Source organism: Glandiceps talaboti, chromosome 18, assembly GCF_964340395.1.
Source record: "Glandiceps talaboti chromosome 18, keGlaTala1.1, whole genome shotgun sequence".
Taxonomy (NCBI): Eukaryota; Metazoa; Hemichordata; class Enteropneusta; family Spengelidae; genus Glandiceps; species Glandiceps talaboti.
The window spans coordinates 13,094,610-13,117,276 of NC_135566.1; the positions used below are offsets into that span (position 1 = coordinate 13,094,610).

At 36.5% G+C, this 22,667-nt stretch overlaps 1 protein-coding gene across 1 annotated transcript in view; it reads left to right on the forward strand.

The window, feature by feature from the left end:
* Window positions 1-12,552, forward strand: part of LOC144449702 (IgGFc-binding protein-like) — a 41,836-nt gene extending 29,284 nt beyond the window's left edge. The window contains exons 38-58 of the mRNA XM_078140279.1: window positions 167-274; window positions 623-784; window positions 1,120-1,273; window positions 2,007-2,189; window positions 2,444-2,634; window positions 2,896-3,073; window positions 3,430-3,644; window positions 4,097-4,204; window positions 4,331-4,492; window positions 4,935-5,088; window positions 5,693-5,872; window positions 6,195-6,385; window positions 6,924-7,101; window positions 7,422-7,636; window positions 8,407-8,514; window positions 8,848-9,003; window positions 9,415-9,559; window positions 10,252-10,431; window positions 10,550-10,740; window positions 11,397-11,574; window positions 12,149-12,552. Of these exons, the coding sequence (XP_077996405.1) occupies window positions 167-274; window positions 623-784; window positions 1,120-1,273; window positions 2,007-2,189; window positions 2,444-2,634; window positions 2,896-3,073; window positions 3,430-3,644; window positions 4,097-4,204; window positions 4,331-4,492; window positions 4,935-5,088; window positions 5,693-5,872; window positions 6,195-6,385; window positions 6,924-7,101; window positions 7,422-7,636; window positions 8,407-8,514; window positions 8,848-9,003; window positions 9,415-9,559; window positions 10,252-10,431; window positions 10,550-10,740; window positions 11,397-11,574; window positions 12,149-12,552 (3,741 nt within the window). The remainder of the gene's footprint in view (window positions 1-166; window positions 275-622; window positions 785-1,119; window positions 1,274-2,006; window positions 2,190-2,443; window positions 2,635-2,895; window positions 3,074-3,429; window positions 3,645-4,096; window positions 4,205-4,330; window positions 4,493-4,934; window positions 5,089-5,692; window positions 5,873-6,194; window positions 6,386-6,923; window positions 7,102-7,421; window positions 7,637-8,406; window positions 8,515-8,847; window positions 9,004-9,414; window positions 9,560-10,251; window positions 10,432-10,549; window positions 10,741-11,396; window positions 11,575-12,148) is intronic.
* The last annotated feature ends 10,115 nt before the right edge of the window (window positions 12,553-22,667 follow it).

The following is a 22,667-nucleotide window of genomic DNA, read 5'->3' on the forward strand; positions in this document are numbered from 1 at the left end:
TAATTAACTATATATATATATATATATATATATATATATATATATATATATATATATATATATATATATATATATATATATATATATATATCAACGTCTATATAATATCTCTAGTCATAGGTTTCTTGACTTAAAATCTTTGTTTGACACTATTATTTCCAATCAGGTATTTGAGTTCCATTATGACAACGTGGTTGTTATCAACGGACAAACTGTTACGTTGCCATTCGGACCAGTGGACGACGTTGAAGTATTTTACACGGGGAGATATGTGGTGAGTTGCATCGCAGTTGTTGTTATTTATTTGGCAGTATATATGGGTAGACTGTAAGATACGTCGTGTCGCTCCGCCCTCGCCGACCTCCTCTCTTCTGACCGATGTGTGAGGGCACCCCGTCACGGCGTACCTTACAAACTAGTATATGGGGGGGGGGGGGAGGGGGGAATGACCGAATGTTCATCATACCTGTGGCACCACTTTTGAAGACTACGTATTGCAATGAAATATCGATAATTCCTTTGTAAAAAATGTATTCCATGTTCATTCCGAGATATCTATATTTCGAACGTTAATGAAATATAATGATTCTTAGTATTCTACGCCTACAACTATCTTGTACAGCGTTTGGTGTTGAAAACGGATTTTCAAATGAGAATTAGTTGGGATGGTGACCACACTCTTTTCATCAACATACCTCCTGAATACTACAACTCGACCTGTGGACTGTGTGGCAACTTTGATGGGTATAGTGAAAATGATTATGTTGATCCTGAAGGACTGTTGGTGAGTAAAGAATATCACAGAATATTTTTTTATCCTTAATTACTAAATGAATGTTTTGTCACAGTACAACTGTTCACATAAAATCAATCTAAATAACACCACATAATGTAGATAGGTAGACAGACAGGCAGGCAGACAGACAGACAGACAGACAGACAGACAGACAGACAGACAGACAGACAGACAGACAGACAGACAGACAGACAGACAGACAGACGAAGCGAGAGACAGAGACAGATATGTATAATAGTAAAGTTCATTTGTCATTTCTGCTATGATTTTTAATCTTATTTTCGACAGAAGTCAGAACTCTCAATTTATATGGTTTTGCTTAGGTTGATAGTATGGAAATGTTTGGAGACAGTTGGGTCATCGACAACGAGCCTTGTGAAGACACCAGTACACCAGCAATTGAACCATGCCAAGGAAGAGATGAAAGTGAAAAACAGCAAACCCGTCAGTTATGTAACCTGATGTCAGACGGTGACGGTAAGGAGAATAGGAAGAAATTAAATATTTAGTTATCAATGATCATCTAATAATGGGATTCTTACTACACTATCATTTGAAATCATCCCTTGAAATCTTTGTTTTCGGGTATGTATATGATAGCACGCCTCCTAACGGCAGAAATTGTCAGTATTAGTCAACGCATTGACCAATCAAAGAGGTAGATGCGTAGTTGTAACTGTTATCCAACATGGCTGCCGCTGCCATCGACATTTATTGTGAAGTACATGAACGAAGGTGCTTTAACATAACGACATTGTGCACAGCTTCAAATTTGAGTCAACTCCATTTCGCCGATAGTGGAGGTTTACAGACTAGATAGCATATGGCTATGCCAGCTTTAAAATGAAATCATTCATTCATTCATTCATTCATTCATTCATTCATTCATTCATTCATGCATTCATTCATTCATTCATTCATTCATTCATTCATTCATTCAATGAAAGTACAGTACACTTATTATTATCTCTCTAATGATAACTGATTGTTATTTTGTGTTCTTCTCGCATTATAATATCCACATATATGGATACGTACGTTTAAAACACAAAGTGTGATGACCTTAGCTGTGAGAGAAGCGAAATTCCTGAAACGTCATGATCAGCTTTTCATTAGCACATTTGAATCGTGGACATAACATTTCACCATGCTTTTACTTTATCATTGAAAAAGTTGTGTTAAAACAATTCTATTCTGCTTGCACCAATAGGTCCGTTTGCTCTATGTCACGCCAAGATAGATCCAAGCCCCTATGTGGACGATTGTATATACGATGCATGTGAAATGTCAATGGACCTGCAATCGGCTGTATGTGGTATCTTTGGAGCTTACGTCCAAAGCTGTCTAGATCTACGTGTTCAACTAAGTCCTTGGCGAAATGATACTTTCTGTCGTAAGTCTAAGTTTGCCTTTGTTACTACTACATTACAGTAATGGGTACAACACTACAATGATTGGAAAAGTACTTATCGTGAAACTAAATTTACTTTTTGTGACAACAGTAGAATGCACTTTTTTGTGTGTGAAAGCTGACAAATTACCCTAGCACGTGACACAATATTGGGAAAGGTGCAAACTTCTGTCTTTGTCTCCACATAAAACCTTGGATGTTAGATTAGCTTGTATATGTTTTTCTTTTTCCTGTAGCCATAAACTGTCCGGAAGGTAGTACATATACAATAACAGATAAACCGTGCCCTGATTCTTGCTTGGGGGAATTTGACTGTACCAAACAACTTACCGAAACTTGTGTTTGCGACGATGGAAAAGTATGGGAAGGGAATATGTGCATTAATAAGACGGAATGTGGCTGCGTGAAGGACGGTTACTATTACTCAGTAAGTTGAAAAGATTTCAAATTATAATAATGATGATAGATTACCCTAAACTTAGTTCAGACCGTTATCTTAGACTCATTCTTGGTCCACTGGCTTCACTGAATTGTCAGTGATTAGCTTGAATGAAGTATTTGTAGCTATGAGGTCATAAATCTACCTTGCTTGCATAATAATTGAACCGCTCACTCTCAACCGCGTGATGGCGCCCTGGTGAAACCATAGAATTAAATTGTCTTTGTTTTACCTCTCACAATGTTATAGGTTGGTGATATCTTCACGTCTTCTGATTGCACAGAGAGTTGTATTTGCAACGCTGGTGGCGATCTTTCTTGCAAGAACAAGACCTGTCACGAGGACAGTATTTGCTCTTTGGAGGACGAAATGTATAGTTGCCAGTGTAGGATGGGATTCTCAGGCGATGGAGAGTATTGTGAGAAAGGTACACAAACTACATCTATTTAACACTTTCGCACGACCTAGTTATGTATTAAATCGCTTGGCCTCATTTGAGGTTAGTTTGCCATTATTTGATTCAAGAAAACTGTTCATACGTCCAAATAAATGATTTGTGCTCAAACTGCATTCTGGTTATTTCAGGACTATATATAACCTATGTATTTGAAAGTGTGCGAAAGCGCAATATATGTACACATGCATGTCTACATCACAGCAAACATCTTTGAATGCACAACACATTGAAAAGTGGTCATTCTGAGGATACATCTCTCATTATTACCCACTTCGTACATATTTTCTACATTAAATATAAAAACCTGTATATTCATTTCTGAATAGATCGAGGAGTGTGTAAAGTCTATGGTGATCCACATTACATTACCTTCGATGGATCTGAATACGATTTCCAGGGTGTATGTACCTATTTACTGATGGAAACATGCAAAGAAGTTCAAGGTCATCCCTCAGTTAGAGTTCTGGTCGAAAACAACAAACGAAACGTATCGGAGACAACATCATTCACCAAGACTGTCTTTATTTACATCAATGATATGGTACGTATGTTATTTATTGTCTTTGGGAATGGGTACTATGAGTGCAGTTCAGAATACTGTGATCGCTTAGTGGTACTTGCAGTGGTTGGATTTATATAGGGACTTCTAGCCGCTACGCAAGTCCTTACATTAGTGCAACATCTCTTGAATGAAACAGTCAAGAACTTGTACATTTATCTTGTTTTGCATCAGCATTTACCCGTGGACAGTGGTGACTTCCCTATATCATTAACAACAAACCCACATTACTATAGGCTATAGAATGTACTTGGAAATATTACGATTTCCACATTAATTAATGGAAGATTGCAGTTTTGGTAGAATTCAATTTTGAGGATGGTCTTTCTAGTGATATTACAGTAATGATAATAAGTGTCTGGTTTTAGACTACTGGAAATGGGGCAACAGTAATATAAGTCTTATCTACTGTTTTCTATATCATCTGCTTGCAGGTATTTGAATTCCATTATAACAACATAGTTGTTATCAACGGACAAACTGTTACGTTGCCATTCGGACCAGTGGATGGCGTTAAAGTACTTTATACTGGGAGATATGTGGTGAGTTGTTTTTCTGTTGTTCATTTATCAATTTCACATCAAATGTTATCATTAATAGGTGTTGGCTGTTATTTTGTGCTCTTCATTGTTTTCATTTGCCAATATATTACATCATGTCTTGTTTAGCGTTTGGTGCTGAAGACGGATTTTCAAATGAGAATTAGTTGGGACGGTGACCACACTCTTTTCATCAACATACCACCTGAATACTACAACTCAACCTGTGGACTGTGTGGTAACTTTGATGGGTATAGTGAAAATGATTATGTTGATCCTGAAGGGGAATGGGTGAGTACAGAATATCGAATATTTCATTTCGTAATATCTAAAAGGAAGGTTTTATCACGTGGAAAATGCGTCACGTTACACCCTATTATATTGCCAGACAGACAAACGAGCAAATAACAAACAAACATACATACATACATACATACATACATACATACATACATACATACATACATACATACATACATACATACATACATACATACATACATACAAACAAACAGAGACACATAGACAGGGATGTACAGACAGACAGACAGACAGACAGACAGACACAGACAGACAGACAGACAGACAGACAGACAGACAGACAGACAGACAGACAGACAGACACAATATGATTTCAAACGTAATGAATGCTTTCATATCAGTTTACAAAAATGACATGGGTCATACAATTGAAGTTATTAACCATAGAGGTTGTATGGTTTGTTTTGATTAGGTTGATAATATAGAAATGTTTGGAGATAGTTGGATTACGAACCAGGAGACTTGTGAAGAAATTAATACACAAGTAATTGAACCTTGCCAAGGAAGAAATGAGAGTATAGTAGAAGAAATAACTACATTATGTAGTCTGATGGCAGACCCTGACGGTAAGGAAGTGATCAACTAAGCAGATTTCCATATTTACGTAGTGAACGTAATTAGCCGTGACACGAAATCATAATTCTTTTTATAATATACCTAGTGATAATGCTGTGCCATGATTCGCTAGAATCAGTCACGTGATAGGAACATAGACTGACTATTACCCTAGGAAATAGTAGTTCCATCAACTATTACATGGTCACGTGACCACCGCGCGTTGACAGCAGGTCAAAATGGCAGCTTCGAACGATGTCGTCTGCCAACCTCAAGAGAAGAGGGCAAGATTGTCATGAGGTACATCATAAAACTCATATTGCCTGGCCTATATTTGGGCTATAGCACTCGTTTATTACCCCCTCGTGACTGTGAGTTACCAGAATCACATGCTATTTCACGAGGCCGAAGGTGTAATAAACGGGTGCCCTCATGGCCAGGCAATATGTGTTCAATATACTATCAATATGTTATTTTATCCTTTAGAAATACTGGGATGATTGATAAGTATGTGAGAGACATTCGAATAAAAAGTGACAATTAGATGATAAAAAAGATGTGATTTCTTACTTAATGAATTACGAATATATCTTTATATTACATTTTTATCAATAGGTCCATTTGCTCTATGTCACGCCAAGATAGATCCAAGCCCCTATGTGGACGATTGTATATACGATGTATGTGAAATGTCATTGGATCAGCAATCTGCATGTGGAATCTTTGGAGCTTACGTCCAAAGCTGTCTTGGTCGTGGTGTTCAACTAAGTCCTTGGCGAAATGAGATATTCTGTTGTAAGTTCATTTTTCCTCAGTTATTCCAACCTTGTGGTAAAGTTATTATGTAACGCTACATGTACATTCATGATTGAAAAAAAATAATCGTCGTAAAATCACGCTGCCTTTTTGCAGTAACAGTAGAACACCCTTCTTCTTGTTCTTCTCCAAGAGCAAAATCTGTGTACAGGCTTACTTGGATGTAACAGTACAAAGGGCATATGTTTTTCCCATATAATCTAGGATGAGGCATGTGAGAAATTTCTCTTCTGTTATTCCTATCTTCCACCAAAGGACACTATGCAACTTTCAAAATTGATTGATATATTTTTTCCTGTAGCTTTGAACTGTCCGGAAGGTAGTACATATAACATTACAGATGATCCGTGTCCTGAAACCTGCTCTGGGAAATTCGACTGTAGCAATGAACTTGTTGAAGCTTGTGTTTGCGACGATGGAAAAGTGTGGCAAGGCAATATGTGCATCAATAAGTCAGAATGTGGCTGCACAAAGGAAGGGTACTATTACTCGGTAAGTTGCCACAATTTTTTATATTAAATAACGTTTACTATACTTAATTTAGGACCTTTCCCTAGACGCTTTCTTAGTCAGCTGGGTTCGCTGAGGCGTCATTGATTAGCTTGGTCGAAGGAACTGTGGATGTGGGTTGAGAAAATTTGCCTGTACTAAATTGAAGCACCATTCCAGTGAATAAAGATATTTTAAAAAACAATACATATTCATTACTATTTATCTGAAGGTAAGAAGCAGATATGGAATTGAGTGAATATGTATTGTTCATCTAATAAATATGCATGTATGTCAAGTTCCATGAGGCAAAAGTGGACTACTGCTAGAACAATTAAAATGAAGAAGACTTTCAATGTGTTTCTTGATAATCGTGAGAAGTTTATAGTGGTGTGAATGACTCTCCAGTATCCAAAGCGTATGAACATCCCTTTATCTTCAATTCTGGTGTGATGTTAATCTTTAACTCCATCTTTATTGTGTAATGTCAAAAGACTATCAGAAATAAACCATTCACTCTGAAACTCTTGTTCTATTATAGGTTGGTGATATCTTTACGACTTCTGATTGCACAGAGAATTGTACTTGCAACGATGGTGGCGATCTTACTTGCCAAAATAAGACATGCGACGAGGACAGTATTTGTTCTTTGGAGGACGACATGTACAGTTGTGAGTGTAGAATGGGATTCTCAGGTGATGGAGAGTATTGTGAAAAAGGTAAGCAACTGGAATTTATTCGAGTTGTTATCATTGAGTTACGTAGATAGCACGTGACTTGATTTCAGTTTAGAGTTAAACATCACGAGTAAAAAGCCACTGCTTTATATGTATCTCTTCCCTCCCACTCTCCCTTCTTATTCCCTGTATTTTCCCATGTCTTACTATCTATATAATCTACACCCCACCTTCAGTTTCTCTCTCTAAACAATATATATGTCAATACCGAATGTTTAGCTCAATTTAATCCAACATGTTTTTTAATTTAGAAGATATACAATTGTGTAACTTTTAGTAATATTGATATTTCAATTGTCTAGATCGAGGTGTGTGTAAAGTCTATGGTGACCCACATTACATTACCTTCGATGGATCTGAATACGACTTCCAGGGTGTATGTACCTACGTAATGGCAGAGACCTGCAAGGATGTTGAAAACCACCCAGCGTTTAAAGTTGTAGTTGATAATGGCATGCGAAACGTATCTAATACAACTTCATTCACAAATGCAGTTGCCATCAATATTTATGGCGTGGTACGTAAATACGCCTTTCCAAAATTTGCCATGGTGGCGCTCTTCTAATGTCTGTGTGTCCGGCATGTCCCTTGGGGGTTTACATGGTATAGGTTGCTCAGTTAATCACACAGCACTACTGCTTTCCTCGATGTTTGAACAATACGAAACGTATCCCAGATTTATACTGCTACAGAATAACAAGGGACAAAGCTCTTAAGAAACAATACAATGAGCTGATGATCTCCTAACTTGTGGGAGGGCGCTGTATTCTCAATTTCCTGCTTGCAATCTATACAATCTTTTATTTTGAGATATCATTTTAATCAACTTGAAGTTACAGACGATGATCAGCGAATAGGTTTATTCGAAGCTCGACACATGTATTGTTCAATTGAGAAATTAGAGTAACCATTTCTAAGTACAGAAAGCCACTGCTGTTAACATATTTTTCATCAGTTATGTTTTTTTCTTTTCTTTTTAGATTCTTATTTAAGAAATGAATTACCAGTTTACTGCGTAACAAAACTATGTGAAACAACATAGAATAATATAGTCATAGTTTGTTACTCAATATATTGCTAAAAGATATTCAAAATAGATACTCATGTCTTATTCATATAAAAATCACTTTAATCCTTCAACGTGTAGGCAATGACTTCTGACATTAAGTATTTATGCAGTTTGGATGACGTGAAATACTTGGAGATGATGTTTGGACGATAACAACTCATAATGCAATCATTGAGTGGGATAACGACTAGTATATATATATTTTGTTTCTTGAATAGACTATTAGATTTCTACGGAACAACGAGGTTCTTGTCAATGGTGCGAGTGTCACTTTGCCGTATACACAAGTGGATGGAATGAAAATTATTTACACCGGAAGATATGTGGTAAGTATACACCGAATACATTGATACCTCCAACAGTGCGATCAGAAGGTTTGAAAACATCTGTAGACCGTTTGTAAATGTAAATCTGTCTTGTTTTGGTAGAAGCCATTGTATTCCAATTTGTTGACTATTAATGGCATACTGAATATTTGTATATACATTTGACTGTCAGTTTCATAAGATTAGTGATCTCTAGCAATTTAGATTCCTAGAATAAATGACTGTGCCTTCCGCATTGTCCGTTTTTGGATTCGAGGTGCTTTTTTCTTATGTATGAATCGAAATATGTTAGCCATAATGTAACCTATAACTGCTGTAATTTTTATCACGTAGCGTTTAGTTACTGATGCTGGATTGAGAATTTCTTGGGATAGTGTCCACACACTATTTATCAATGTACCACCTGAGTATTACAATTCAATGTGTGGGTTGTGTGGAAACTTCGACGGTTTTGATGACAATGACTACATTGATCGCAACAATCAACCGGTAGGTAAAATCTTCTATTTGTGGTGTTAATATACCTTCCCGAGTCTGTATGTCATACTTTGCCTGTCTTTCACGAACATCTTTTAACCTTAAATGTCCTGTTCATGGCATTTTGAGGTAATGTTGCAATGTACTTCCCAAAAGTGAGTTCATATAAAATTGCTGTACAGTTGAAAGACAGCAGTAATTAAAAGCACTGAGCAATGTTTACAAACTTTGCGTCTCCACACGTGAGAGGGAATAAGGATCACTTTAAGTCACGGGCTTTGTAATGTTGCTCCGGTATTATTAAACAATTTTGTGCCTTCGCTGACAGCCATAATACATGGATATGTTTTGCAGCTTGGGCAAATTTTTCTCGAAACGCTGGATAAGCTCAATGAGTAATCCAACGTTGTATTTTCTTTTCAGACGGAAAGTATAACAACGTTTGGGGATAGTTGGAATGTTGACGAGTGTCAGGAGATAACACCAACGGTTGAGCCGTGTCATGGACTTGCCAACGAAGCACGCGACAGAGTGGTAGAATTGTGTGGCATCATATCGAATTCTGTGGGTTAGTATAAACACATTGCAACTTTTCTCATGTATCCTGAACAAAGCGGTTATTTTTTGTCAATCTCACATGGAATTATTGATAATTTTCCATTCTTACTACTTCATACTATGGCAGTGAAATGAAACTTCATCTCCTGTTCGCCTGTGTTAATTAATTCATACCTTTAAAATAATTGATTGGCAGCTGTGTGTAATCTTGGTTTACTGTGGTCATGTCATTAGATGTATAGTACGTTATTAGGTACTGTCACCCGGTGTGTCATTGAGTAAAACGGTCAACACAATGTCAAATTCTCTAGATCACAGACAACTATTGCAGATTTGTGGCATATCTTAGTATCAACTATCAATCGAGTCGACTATACATACACCATCATTTAGCAAGTGTGACAGTAAATGCGTCGCTCTTTCGTTGCGTATCTCCTTTACGACCGTGGTATGTACCTACTAGATGAATATCCTCTCTCTAATATATGCCACCATCCATAGTAGTTTGGGGTCGAACAGAATGCCTGTTTAAATTCAAATGAGAAGAAATATAGTTATATATATTTTATGATAGTTAGGAATGAGTTGGGGAATTGCCCCGTCGAACACTATGTGTACACTAATAAATTACTAGTAGAATTTACATTACACGGGCGAAATACTTTCATTGAAAACCGAAATGTTTCTGTTTATTTTGCATAGGTCCATTTGCAGTGTGTCATGATGAGGTGGACCCGTCAACATATGTCGAAAACTGCATATATGATGTATGTGAAACATCGTTAGATGAAACATATGCATGTGGAGTTATAGAGAACTACGTAGAGCGTTGTTTGAGCTCTGGCATCCGAGTTAAATTCTGGCGAAATGACGCATTCTGTCGTGAGTATATCCATTTCTTGTCTTCATCTTTTATAATGCTTGAATTATCTTCCTATATTTTAAGAGTTATTCAGAGGCCTCTCAAAAATGTTACTATATAAATCACTATCTCTTTCAGCCATGAACTGTCCAGTAGGAAGTACATATGCAATAACTGATGACCCGTGTCCTGAAAGCTGCTCCGGGAAGTTCACCTGTGCCAACGAATTAATGGAAGCTTGTGTGTGCGACGATGAGAAAGTATGGGATAATGACATATGTGTGAACAGGACTGAATGTGGCTGCAACCAAAATGATACTTATTATTCGGTATGTACCAAAAGTATCTGTATTTCATATATTTTAATGTGTGTGTTTAACCAAATAATTTATGCAACACCAACGACGCACTCATTTCAGTTGATGATATTTCTTCAGAATTTGATACCACCATCAGGAACATTATGTCATTGCTTAGAGCGAAAAATGCTCACACGTATGGATGGTTGCTTTAACTAACTCCCAAGATGTAAACAATCGCATTGCAGCAATTGGATTGATTGGAAAGCCTAAGGATAGAAGTATTAAAAGGAAGTGATATGATTTTGAAAGAAAACTTTATGTTTGAAATATTGAAACATAATTCTATAGTCGCGGGTCGCGTTATTTTCCTCCATATCTCACTTCTCAAGTTCACTTTGTGGATGAAACACAATATTTCAATTCTGATATGAACAAATTTCTTCAATCAGACCTCCACTTTATAAACAAAACTTGTAACTGTCTGTTATCTGTAGAGGTAATTTTGGGGGGAAATGAATCCCAGAAATGGTGTTCCTTTTACGCGATGGATCAGAATCATGGACAAAACATTCATATGAAGGACAAAACGCAGAAGTTGATCCTTTCCATAGATGGATAATTGTTGAATTCAAAGCGTTAGGTTTAAAGCAGTGGTTAATTAACATATTAATTATCTCTACTAGGTGGGAGAAACATTCGTGAAGTCAGACTGTTTGAAGCAGTGTGCCTGTGACGCCCCAAACGCTATTAACTGCATAGATATCTCGTGTCATGATAATGCAACATGTTCTACACAAGATGGGTGGTATGGTTGTCACTGCAAACCTGGATTCATAGGAAATGGAACACATTGCATAGATGGTTTGTACTCAAAATTAATTATTCATAGTGTAGTTGTAGTTGTAGTTATTGCTGTTGCTGTTGTTGTTGTTGTTGTTGTTGTTGTTGTTGTTGTTGTTGTTGTGGTCGCTGTGCTCCTTCTGTTAATAAAGTGCAGAAATGAACAGTAGCTACACCAGTGACACTGCTGTTGATTGGGAAGAAACAATGCGTATGTGCAAAAATGTAAAAGAGGTGTAATTGAAAAGCGCTATTTAATACGGTAATTCAGTCACTATCTGCAGAGCCCTACCAAGAATGAAATAAAAACACATTGATGGGTGTGCCGTTTAGCTCCATTTCAAGGGAGCTTCTATACTCATTAGTATTCATTCCCATGCCATTCTTGTTTTTCAAAGAATTCAAAGACCAATAAACTTTACAAAATAGAATTTTAATATACAACGAAAACTTAACATGCAATGTATGATACTTGACTTGTTGAATTGAAGATTTAAATTTCGATTGTATATCGTAAACGGTTTTAACAATCATATGACTTGAGTATATTAAAGTCCCCACTATTCTCTCACAAAATTACTCCATTTTCTTTCAGACCGAGGTGCTTATGACATCACAATAACTTTCAGAAGTTCAGTATCTTTCCGTTTGTCCTGGTCGTCCCATACATCTGTGACTGCCTTTATGGTACAATATCGACTCACCACTGAGGAAGAATGGCACACTGGTTCCTTTATTGCCAATGGCAGGACAACATACATTCTGCAGGAGTTGGTTGCTGACTCAACGTATGAAGTACAAGTAATCACCAGACACGAAGATGATAGAATCAAATACAGTGAAGTGATTGAAGGTACTACATGTCAAAGAGGCACAGAAGGACCAAATTGTGATGCTGGTAAGTTTGTTAGTGCATTCCCACAAGGATTTGCTCATAAAAGGTTTCAAATTGATGTGCATTATTGGCAATTGTATTCTAACTTCATCCACCATTCATAAAGTAATCATCTCTTCAGCGTAAACGTTCAAATTCACCCTCGCTTTATTCTTTAAAAAATCATAAAAAGTCTGTACAAATGACATATGGACCATATATTACGTCCGCTTTGTATCGAAAAAGACAGTTTTAATTACTAAGGGTCCCTCACAGTTTGCCAATGATCATCGTGTACCTATGACCATGGTGGTCAGGTATCAAATGTCAATTGTGTTTTTATAGCATGGGATGGGATAATATGTATGGCAATTTTCTTTCTGGAACATCCTATTTCTGCAAAATCTGATCTCATCTTGATCTAAGTCAAACCATTCCAAAACTGTAAACACTGAAACTGCTTTAATTTAATTTTCCATTTTCATTGGCAGATTTACTTGATGTCGCGCCATTTGACTTGATTCTACTTCAATTGACTAGCTCCTCGGTATCCCTGTCTTGGGATCTTGACATTGATGTGACGTCACTTGTTATTCAATACAGTCTGGATGGAGAGACTTGGTTGGTTGGTGGGGATGTAACAGATGACCGTAATCTATTCATTATACAAAGTTTAGTCAATAATACAGACTACTCTATCCGATTACAAGTCACGCATAGCGATGGTTCGGTGCAATACAGTAATTTGTTTGAAATATCAACGTGTTTGCCAGGATGGGAAGGCATTAACTGTGAATTTAGTAAGTTTACATTATCAATACCAAACCAGATTAACAAGTATTGAATCATTAGCTATGGATTTGATATTCGAAATAACTCATTTTGCATGCACATACATACATACATTACATGGGATATGAGCGGTGATGAATGAGAATTGTAACGCTACCCCAAGTTTCGTACTACTACATGTAGTGATATCGCACAGTTATATTTTCAGAATTATATATATTCATTTTCAATTTAGGTCCGATACACAGTACCCATACTCCTACAACGTAATTAGCTCAGGTAATCTAGAAACAACAACACACATGTGTCACAGTAAATAAAATAACACGCCAACCACAGGCAGAAAAAAAAACAAGCAAAAGGGAAAAATACCACACGATATGTGATATGCATTTGGAGAAATATGACGCCTTACTAACGTAGGATTATACGAAGCTACTTTTTTCTAACGTTACCACTTAAAGAAGTGTATCATTACCAATATACCATGTTATATAAATTGGTCTTGCCTCCTTATGCAAGTGTTGCTTTCATTTTCAGACGTTGCCACATATGCAGCGTATAGCATCAAATTTGAACAGGTGGGAAGTTCCATTGTGTTTTTCACGTGGTCTTTGGACATAACTTTTGTCGAAGTGTTCATTCAATATCGAATCAGTTCAGAAGATGTTTGGACGAGCGGCACTCTGATGAAGTCGGGTCGTTATGACTACGCCCTCTATGGATTGTCACTCTCCACAACCTATGATATAAGAATTGTTGCGCTTAGTGACACTTTGGAGAACAGAGTTAGTTCCATATCGGTCTTCTCGACGTGTCCGTATGGTTTTGAAGGATTGAACTGTGAACATGGTAAGTATTTCGAAGTCTCTTCTTGAGGTTGATGATAAAAGTTGCCTATCTATCACTGTTTTTCCGCTTTTGGTTCAAAAATGACAAATTAAATTACTTGCTGGGCTATTTATAAAATGCTTGGTGAGAAGATTAGAAGATTTTTTTGTACACGAACATCAGTCAGTTTAGATGCCCAGCTTTATATGACACATTAATGACCACATCTCATTGATCTCAAAATGTAAACCATTTATCAACTTCAAAATGCTAAATGTTTCTTACTACTCTACTATGTTTACATATACTGTGATAAAGTTTTCAATCTATTGATGACATTTAGACATGCGTTTGGTCGGACCATTCGAGATCATGATGTCTCAAGTCCAAAGCGAGTCTCTACGTATATCATGGTCGGTGTTACTGGATGCAGAATATTTCCTCGTCCAATGGCAACAGTTTCGAGTTAAAAGAGAGACTTTTACTTCTCCCCAAATACCTGGTTTCCGGAGATCGTACCTGTTGAAAAGTCTCTCTGTTAAAACCATTCAAGAAGTAAAAGTTATGGCTGTGATGAACGACGGATCAAAATTGGAAAGTCAAGCAGCTCCCATTCGAACTTGCAATACGCAATACAATGGCCTCAATTGTGAAAATGGTAAGCTCTTAGAACGTGGCTAAATGTACTGAAGTTAGAGTTGTGTGCGAAAATTCTTTCCAGTCACACTTTCTTTTAAATGGGGATCACAGGTGATGGTTGGTATTGGTGGGAGAAAATGACTAAAAAATAACATAATATATTGGATTTCGAAGGCGAAATTACTTGACTGAAGCAAAGCTAAACACATGGTAAAATGCTTGTAGCTTGCATGTGTTAAGTGACTTCTTACTTAGCTCAGATGAACACGTACGGAATGAGTCTACTATGTTTTCTGTACTGTCGCAATGATGATTTTTTTTAATGAGAGCTTGTTCCTGATAAAATTGATGCTGTCAATCAACTTCAATCAACATATGTCACACGTTACCATGACCATTAGCAAGCTACATAGAAGTCATTTCGGAGTGTATTTAGCTTTTTGGTACAGTTCATCAACTAAACCAATATTCAAATTGGTCAAAGGGTCATTGTATCAATTCTCGCATTCTAAATTTCACTATTTTTTGTTCTTTACACTCATGACCGTGTATGGATGTATTTGTTTGTGCCCGAAATACATATGCTTGTAACGACCTGATAGCCAAAATTTGGTAGTTATATTTATCTATCTTACCAACACTGTTTTCCATCGTGTGCATTTGACTAAAATTCAACACCCCCTACAAAACAGTCTCCTGACAAGCTATTAGACCAGTCCCATCAATCCATCCAGTTACAGTCTATTCATGGACATAGACATAGCTAACTTAGAGGATGCCAACCTAAAAAAAGGCAGAATCTTGTAATTCTTGTAATGTCCACTCATAAACATGGTGATCTAGAATCCAATAGGATGACACATAGAAGAATTTTTAACGATAGCCAATACTGGATTACCTATGGTCTTATCCCCTTTGCCTTTTAGACAGAAAATTATCAATATATATGTTGTTTATCAGAAGCATTATTATAATTTTGTTACACAGCCGCTGAACTAGAAGCCCCATCCAACTTCGTAATGACAGAAGCTACTAACACAACATTGACGCTTTCATGGACGATGGCTTCAAATATATCGTATGACTTCAGCTTTCTGCAATACAGGACATTTACAGAGAGCAATAGTGAAGATTGGATAGTTTTGGGAAATACCACATTTTCATCCTCGTCCGATAATATCTTCAAGATTGATAATCTACAACCGAGAACTACGTACGAGGCTCAGGTCATTGTATACCAAGATGGCATGATGTCCAGCAGCATAGTTGCCTTATTTGGAACCTGTACAACGGAGTGGCAAGTCGAAAACGGAACACACTGTGACATTAGTAAGTTATCATGACAAATTACAGTATTACCTTAGATTCGGTAAAAAGCGCTTTCACTGAAAATAGATACCAGAACAGTATTCATTTTATTTGCATCCTTTCATATTATTCTGCTCTATTTTATTTTAATTTATTCTATTCTATTCGTTTCTATTCGTTTCTATTCTATTCTATTCTATTCTATTCTATTCTATTCAATTCTATTCTAGTTGACTAGACTAGTCTAAGACTAGACACTACTATACAATATTATACTCTACTCTACTCTACTATACTATACTATACTATACTATACTATACTATACAATAGTTGTGCGCAAATGACAGGAGTTAAATGTGCGGTAAGGTTCATAAATGGATTTTCCTATCATTCTGTACAGACTTTATAACATCAGGTACCATCATTCTTTCAGATCCGGACGTCTTTGATATTGAAATGACTCTAAGAAATTCGCTGGCACTCCATTTTACTTGGTCTTTTGATTCTGATGTGACGTCATACACCATTCAGCACCGTCTGGTTGGCGAGCAGGAATGGATGAATAGCGCCACCATGAGAAATGGAAGGACCAGTTTCATTCTCCAAGAATTGTCACCCGATTCTAACTACGAATTACGTATTGTATCGACACTTGCTGATGGACGTGTTGAATACACTGATTTCGTTGAAGAGTTCACCTGTCCAAGGGGAAAAGAAGGGCCGAACTGTGAATTTGGTAAGTTGTACAAAATGAACGTTATCAGGTTTAGTAAGTAATAATATGAAGATACATTTTGACGATATCCATGACCAAAACATTGTCTATCTAAGCGATGTTCAAATATTACAAAAGGTACTCATGAATCATAGTTTTCGCCTTTCATTTCTCCAATTGTATGGATCATGGTATGGTATGCAGACGTCTATAGCAGCATGATACACCAGAATGTAACTGTAAGACGCATACTATTAGTGAAAGTATTATGGTTTAGTTATTTATGTTTACTACTGTAACGGCTCGGACATCCCTGATAATGCCATGATAATGCCAACAGAACACCGGGATCTCCTTCAAGTTTCAGCCAGTGATCAAGAATGCAGAGAGAAATCTTTGTGTGACATCACTCTTCAGTTAGACTGCCATCACAATTTTATCAGTCACTCATAGCCACAAAACACTTTACTTTTTTACTGCAGATCTCATCAATAGTGCCCCATTCGACTTAAATATACTCCAAGTAACTGGGACAGCAATATCTCTATCTTCAAGTTTGGAGGTAGAAACTGAGTACATTTCCATCGAGCATAGCACAGACGGTATGAACTGGACTGAAACTGTCACGGTGTCTTACAAACGTGATGTATTTATTGTACAAGAACTGGACCATGGCTCTACAAACTCTCTCCGTCTGAAAGTAAAACATCCTGATGGCACTGTTGTTTACAGTCTGCCAATTCATATTCAAACTTGTCAACTTGGTTGGCAAGGCATAAACTGTGAACATAGTAAGTAACTCTTTCGTTTCAGTTAATACAAGCAAGACTAAACGCTTGCTTCGTACTTTTATACTACGTATACATGTGATGTTTGTCGATACCAATTGACCAGTCCATATCAATCGAAGTATCCAAACATATGCCTTTCATGTTTGGATGTTTAGTACTTTTACATAAAAATATAACTATCCCAACTCTTTTTCTTTGTAGTCGTACAAGGGCATGCTCCATATGACTTGACATTCCAACAAGTAGGAAGTTCAACTGTGTTTATGACGTGGACAGCAGAAATAACAGCCGCGGAAGTAATGGTCCAGTTTAGAAGAACCACAGAGGAAACTTGGACAAACACCACAATTGTGAGATCTCAACGTACTGACTACGCCCTCTATGGTTTATCCCTGCTGACGACATATGATATCCGTATTGCTGTATTGAGCAACTTTGATGTGTATGGTACAAGTGTCATCTCCGTATTCTCGACCTGTCCATATGGATTTGAGGGTTTGAACTGTCAATACGGTAGGTGGTTATTTTGATGTCAGACGGTATTCTATCATTACAGCCTTTACCGGATGGGCATGCAGTTTGGATTAGACAAGATGTCAAGTTCAGTGAGATTAACCATTAGTTTTCATGCTAAGATAAGCTTAGTAGAGATGACACACAATATTTTTTTGGTTAAAAGATGTAAATACCCGGTACTAGCATGTTACTGGTCACAAGTTGAACAAATGACAAATGCAGATTGTAGATGTCAATAATATTTCTTAAAACTGTCGGAATGGTTTTACAAATAATTTAACTCATTTTAACCTGAGACCACTATAACATTGAAATTATTATATTGATAATGGACGTCTTTTATTTCTATATTAGATATGCGATCTGAAGGACCGTTTGACGTTATGATGTCACAAGTCCAAAGTGTATCTCTTCGAGTCTCATGGACTACATTAGTTGATGCTGAAGCATTCATAGTCCAGAGGAAACGCTTACACGCGACTACATGGGAATTCAGATCTCCCGAAATTCCAAGTTTCAGACGCTCATTTCTGCTAAATGGACTTATAGCTGGCGTCATGCAAGAAGTAAAAGTCGTAGCTGTCATGAATAACGGAGCTGATTATGGGGACAGTCAGACTGTGCTAGTCCGTACATGTCAAGCTCAGATGAGTGGACTCAACTGTGAATATGGTAAGATGAACGTAGTATATATAAATGTACCATACTCTCCAGTCATGAATTCAATGCAATACCCAATCTAGCATGTGTAGAGATGACTGTTACCATTCTATGTATTCTGATACTTAATGTGTTTGTGCAGTTTAATGGTATCATATGTTATACTTCACATCATTTAAACGTTTTATGTAAACCAAAAACTTTTATAGAGTGCAAAATAAAAATTAGATATATAACAAAATCCTTAGTTGCTGAGACATGACGTTTGCATATGGTCTTTCATCATTAGTATTAAGTTGACTTTACTTCACTTATACATATCTAATAATCTTTCCGCTTTTGAAAAAGCAATACTCTGGCAGAAGTTATCAAAGGATGTCATATTTTATACTTCTTATCCTTTCAATTGCACTACTGATATACAGTGGATTCATTATAATTATTCACAAAAGGGAATCCTACTCGTCAAGATAGATTATGTGACTTGAGAATTTATGAAAACAATGAATCAAAGGTAACAACAGGATTAGTCATGTGAATCTGTTTTCACGAATTTCCAATTCAAATTGAAGAGTTATGTTTTCATATAGTATATATATTTTAAAATGTAAATAAATATATTTCCTTTTCTCATTACTTGTAGATGGTGCAAATGAGACACCATATGACCTTGTAATGCAAGGGTCAAGTAACACATCACTTACACTGTACTGGAGAATACCATCTGGGTTGTCCTATGATTCTGGCATTCTGCAATACAGGATGGAGGACACCGATACGTGGATGGAATTGCAATCACAGAATTCTCCGTACAATTCCGATACGATCACAAGTCTCTTACCACAAACAACGTATGAGACTCAATTAATTATCTCAAAGAATGATGCTCAGTCTTACAGTATACTTGCATTGTTCGGAACTTGTACAACTGATTGGCAAATAGATGGTGGAAAATATTGTGATATAAGTAAGTACAATACATGTAGTGTTCCTAAACAATTTCTTCATTCAGCCGAAGAAAATAAGGCGATTAAACGGGCCTGGTGTTCCACTCATAGCGACAACCCATTTATCGTATTTGCCGTCTCCCTGTGGTAAACGAAATGGGGAATAACTATTAATGTATTTATACCTGCACATGTGTTCTATAATCAATCTTGGAGCAATGATGAAAGTTATTGTCATGTTTTAAATGGAGTGTCCGCGAAAGCATTCAGTATTGAGTACCTTCCCTCATAGTGATGAATTGATTTAAACAAATTTGAAATTATGGACTGTATTGTGAAGAACAATACCAGTAACAAATACTTGTTATTACAGGTACAAGTGAGATCATAGAAGATATGACAATCCAGCTTGTATTTGCAACATCAACCACACTAGTACTGAGTTGGGAAAGTAATATTGAAGTCGAGTTTTACATCGTACAGTATAGTGAAGTGAACAGGGAGGAATGGCTCTCCAGTAAACATATTGACAATGCAACAACATCGTATACTCTGAGTGGTTTGCAAGCTGAAACAACGTATGAAATATTGATTGTTGTTGAGCTTCATGGTGTCATTATTGGTTATACAGTTACTGTGGAATACTCAACTTGTGACATGAACAGATATGGTCCAAATTGTGAATTTGGTACGTTGTTTTTATTTACTAACCAAGGCGACCAAAATCATCCATGTATTTGCAATATTATAGAAATATTGCCTTCCCTATACATGGACCTTGTACTTGCCATAAACAATCAAGTGTTACAAATCACAACATACTAAGGTTATAATAAATATTCAAACGCCAATCATCTCGTGGTCAAATCCCAACATGTCTCAGAGAACTATATATTCCATGCATTAAATTAAGAGTATCTTGTGTTCGGTCAAATACAGGGAAATGGTGTGTTTTTACACAACATGCACGCTTTTGAGTTCCTGTTTTGTTTTGCTTTAAATGGTGCATGTCACCTTCCTCGTTTTCGCACATGTAATTTACGAGCCTGCAAACGAGTTCAAGCCATCGTATTATAACGATTTCGTAAAGAATCTATCACCAGTATATCATTTTCTTTTATAGAAACGGCAACTTTCACAACATGGGGTGGAAACCATTTCAAAACTTTCGATGGAAAATTCTATGAATTCAACGGAGAATGTCAGTATGTCTTAGTAGATATCTGTCGTCAGGACATACACCAACCATTCAAAATCATTTCTCAGCATTCAAAGATGGATTCCGGAGCAGACACAAGTTACATTCAAAATGTTACAATCAAACTGCAAGATGTGGTATGGAGAATCATATTTCAAAGTAAAATTCGCCCTTTTCAGTAACTGTGTTAAACCTATCATGCACTTTTGGTATTGCAAAATGCCACGTTAATGTGCAAATATACCCTCACTGTGGGCCATTGCTCAGTACATAGTCCTGTCACTGTACTCTAAATATAGCCTGCCTTGCTAAATACAAGTCATCACTTTTAATCGCGCAAATAAACTCAAGTCATCAAACTATGCATGGTGACGTTTTTTTCAATATAAGGGGAGGCAATAGACTAAACGCATGGTCAGATTTTATGATGTGAGGTCGTGATTACCTATGCTCCTCAAGTTTGTTTACAAATCCGTTATGTACAATAACAAAGTGTTTACACATTATTTATATTAGTTTGTTTTGCATGTTTAGAATTACAAATTCAAACTTGGTGTTTTTCCATTTTTTCCAAAGTAGTGAGTTACAAATTGTTTTATTCATTGAAATCAAGAAAAAAACAACCATTTCCCATCCATATCACCACTTTAAAAGCAAGTACACACCAAACGTTTCCAAACGGCGAGTCATACAGACAAGAAAAGCCATTCCAATTTGATTCAAAAGGACAAATTTAATTTTTGAAACCCGAGCTGCTTGCCTAGTTACGTTTAATTAATACCCATAATTGCTCGATTATAGAGACAATGCCTTAAGAAAATGTTCAATATTTAAGAGATCTCCAATGACTTTATATCCTCATTAACAGGAGATTACTCTAGAGAGAGGGAATATGGTTACAGTCAACGAAACAGCTGTCAACGTTCCCTTGAAAGTTGATGGACAGCTTGAGATTTACAGTTTTGGAGATTATGTGGTAAGTTCTATAAACGTATGATGTCATAGTTTGTTGTGTCCATAAAGGAATGAGCGAAAGTTTTGTAGTCTAAAAAAAAGATACTTGATCAGAAACTTCAAGGAAATAACGATTCTTTGAAGATACATTAAAGTTTACTCGGAAGATATAAATGTGTTGTTATCTGGATAGTGGCTGAAATAGGACAATAATAAGTTTGGTATTTGAAAAAGTACTGCATGAAATAATATCTTCTGATACATATTTTTTTCTGAATCCGGGTTATTAAATCTTGAATTTTAATTAACACAATGCCTGGTACCCATCCTAGACTGTCTTTCAACATGGCAGAATATAATATATATGTTTTAGTTGTACAAATAAGTAGACATGGCTATGTTATACATTTCTATAAATGTGTTCGTATTATCCTTTCCTTTGATGTTACAGATCGTGCACACTCATTTCAATTTGGCCATTAGATGGGATGGTTATGATTTCCTGGAAGTAAAAGTTGACAACGCCAGGAACGCAACATGTGGATTAGGAGGCAACTTTGACGGCATTCAAGAAAATGACTTCACCACGAACAACGGACTAGAGGTAATACACTGGGCTTTCCATCATGTCTTACGGTATAGTAATTACTAATGAAATACTTAATAGTTAAACCTTTACTTGCGTTTATGTCTATTTCAAGGTAATGAACACAAAAGAAACAACTATTTCGTTTGTAATTTGTCTTTCGGAGTAGTTTTGTTTAGTAACGTGAACTAAGTCAGAATCGTTACCTGTATCTATGAGATATATCTGTATACTAGCATCTACCTGAACAGGTAGGTTGGAATATGCAAACTGTAACTCTAACCATTACGTGCAAGGATTTT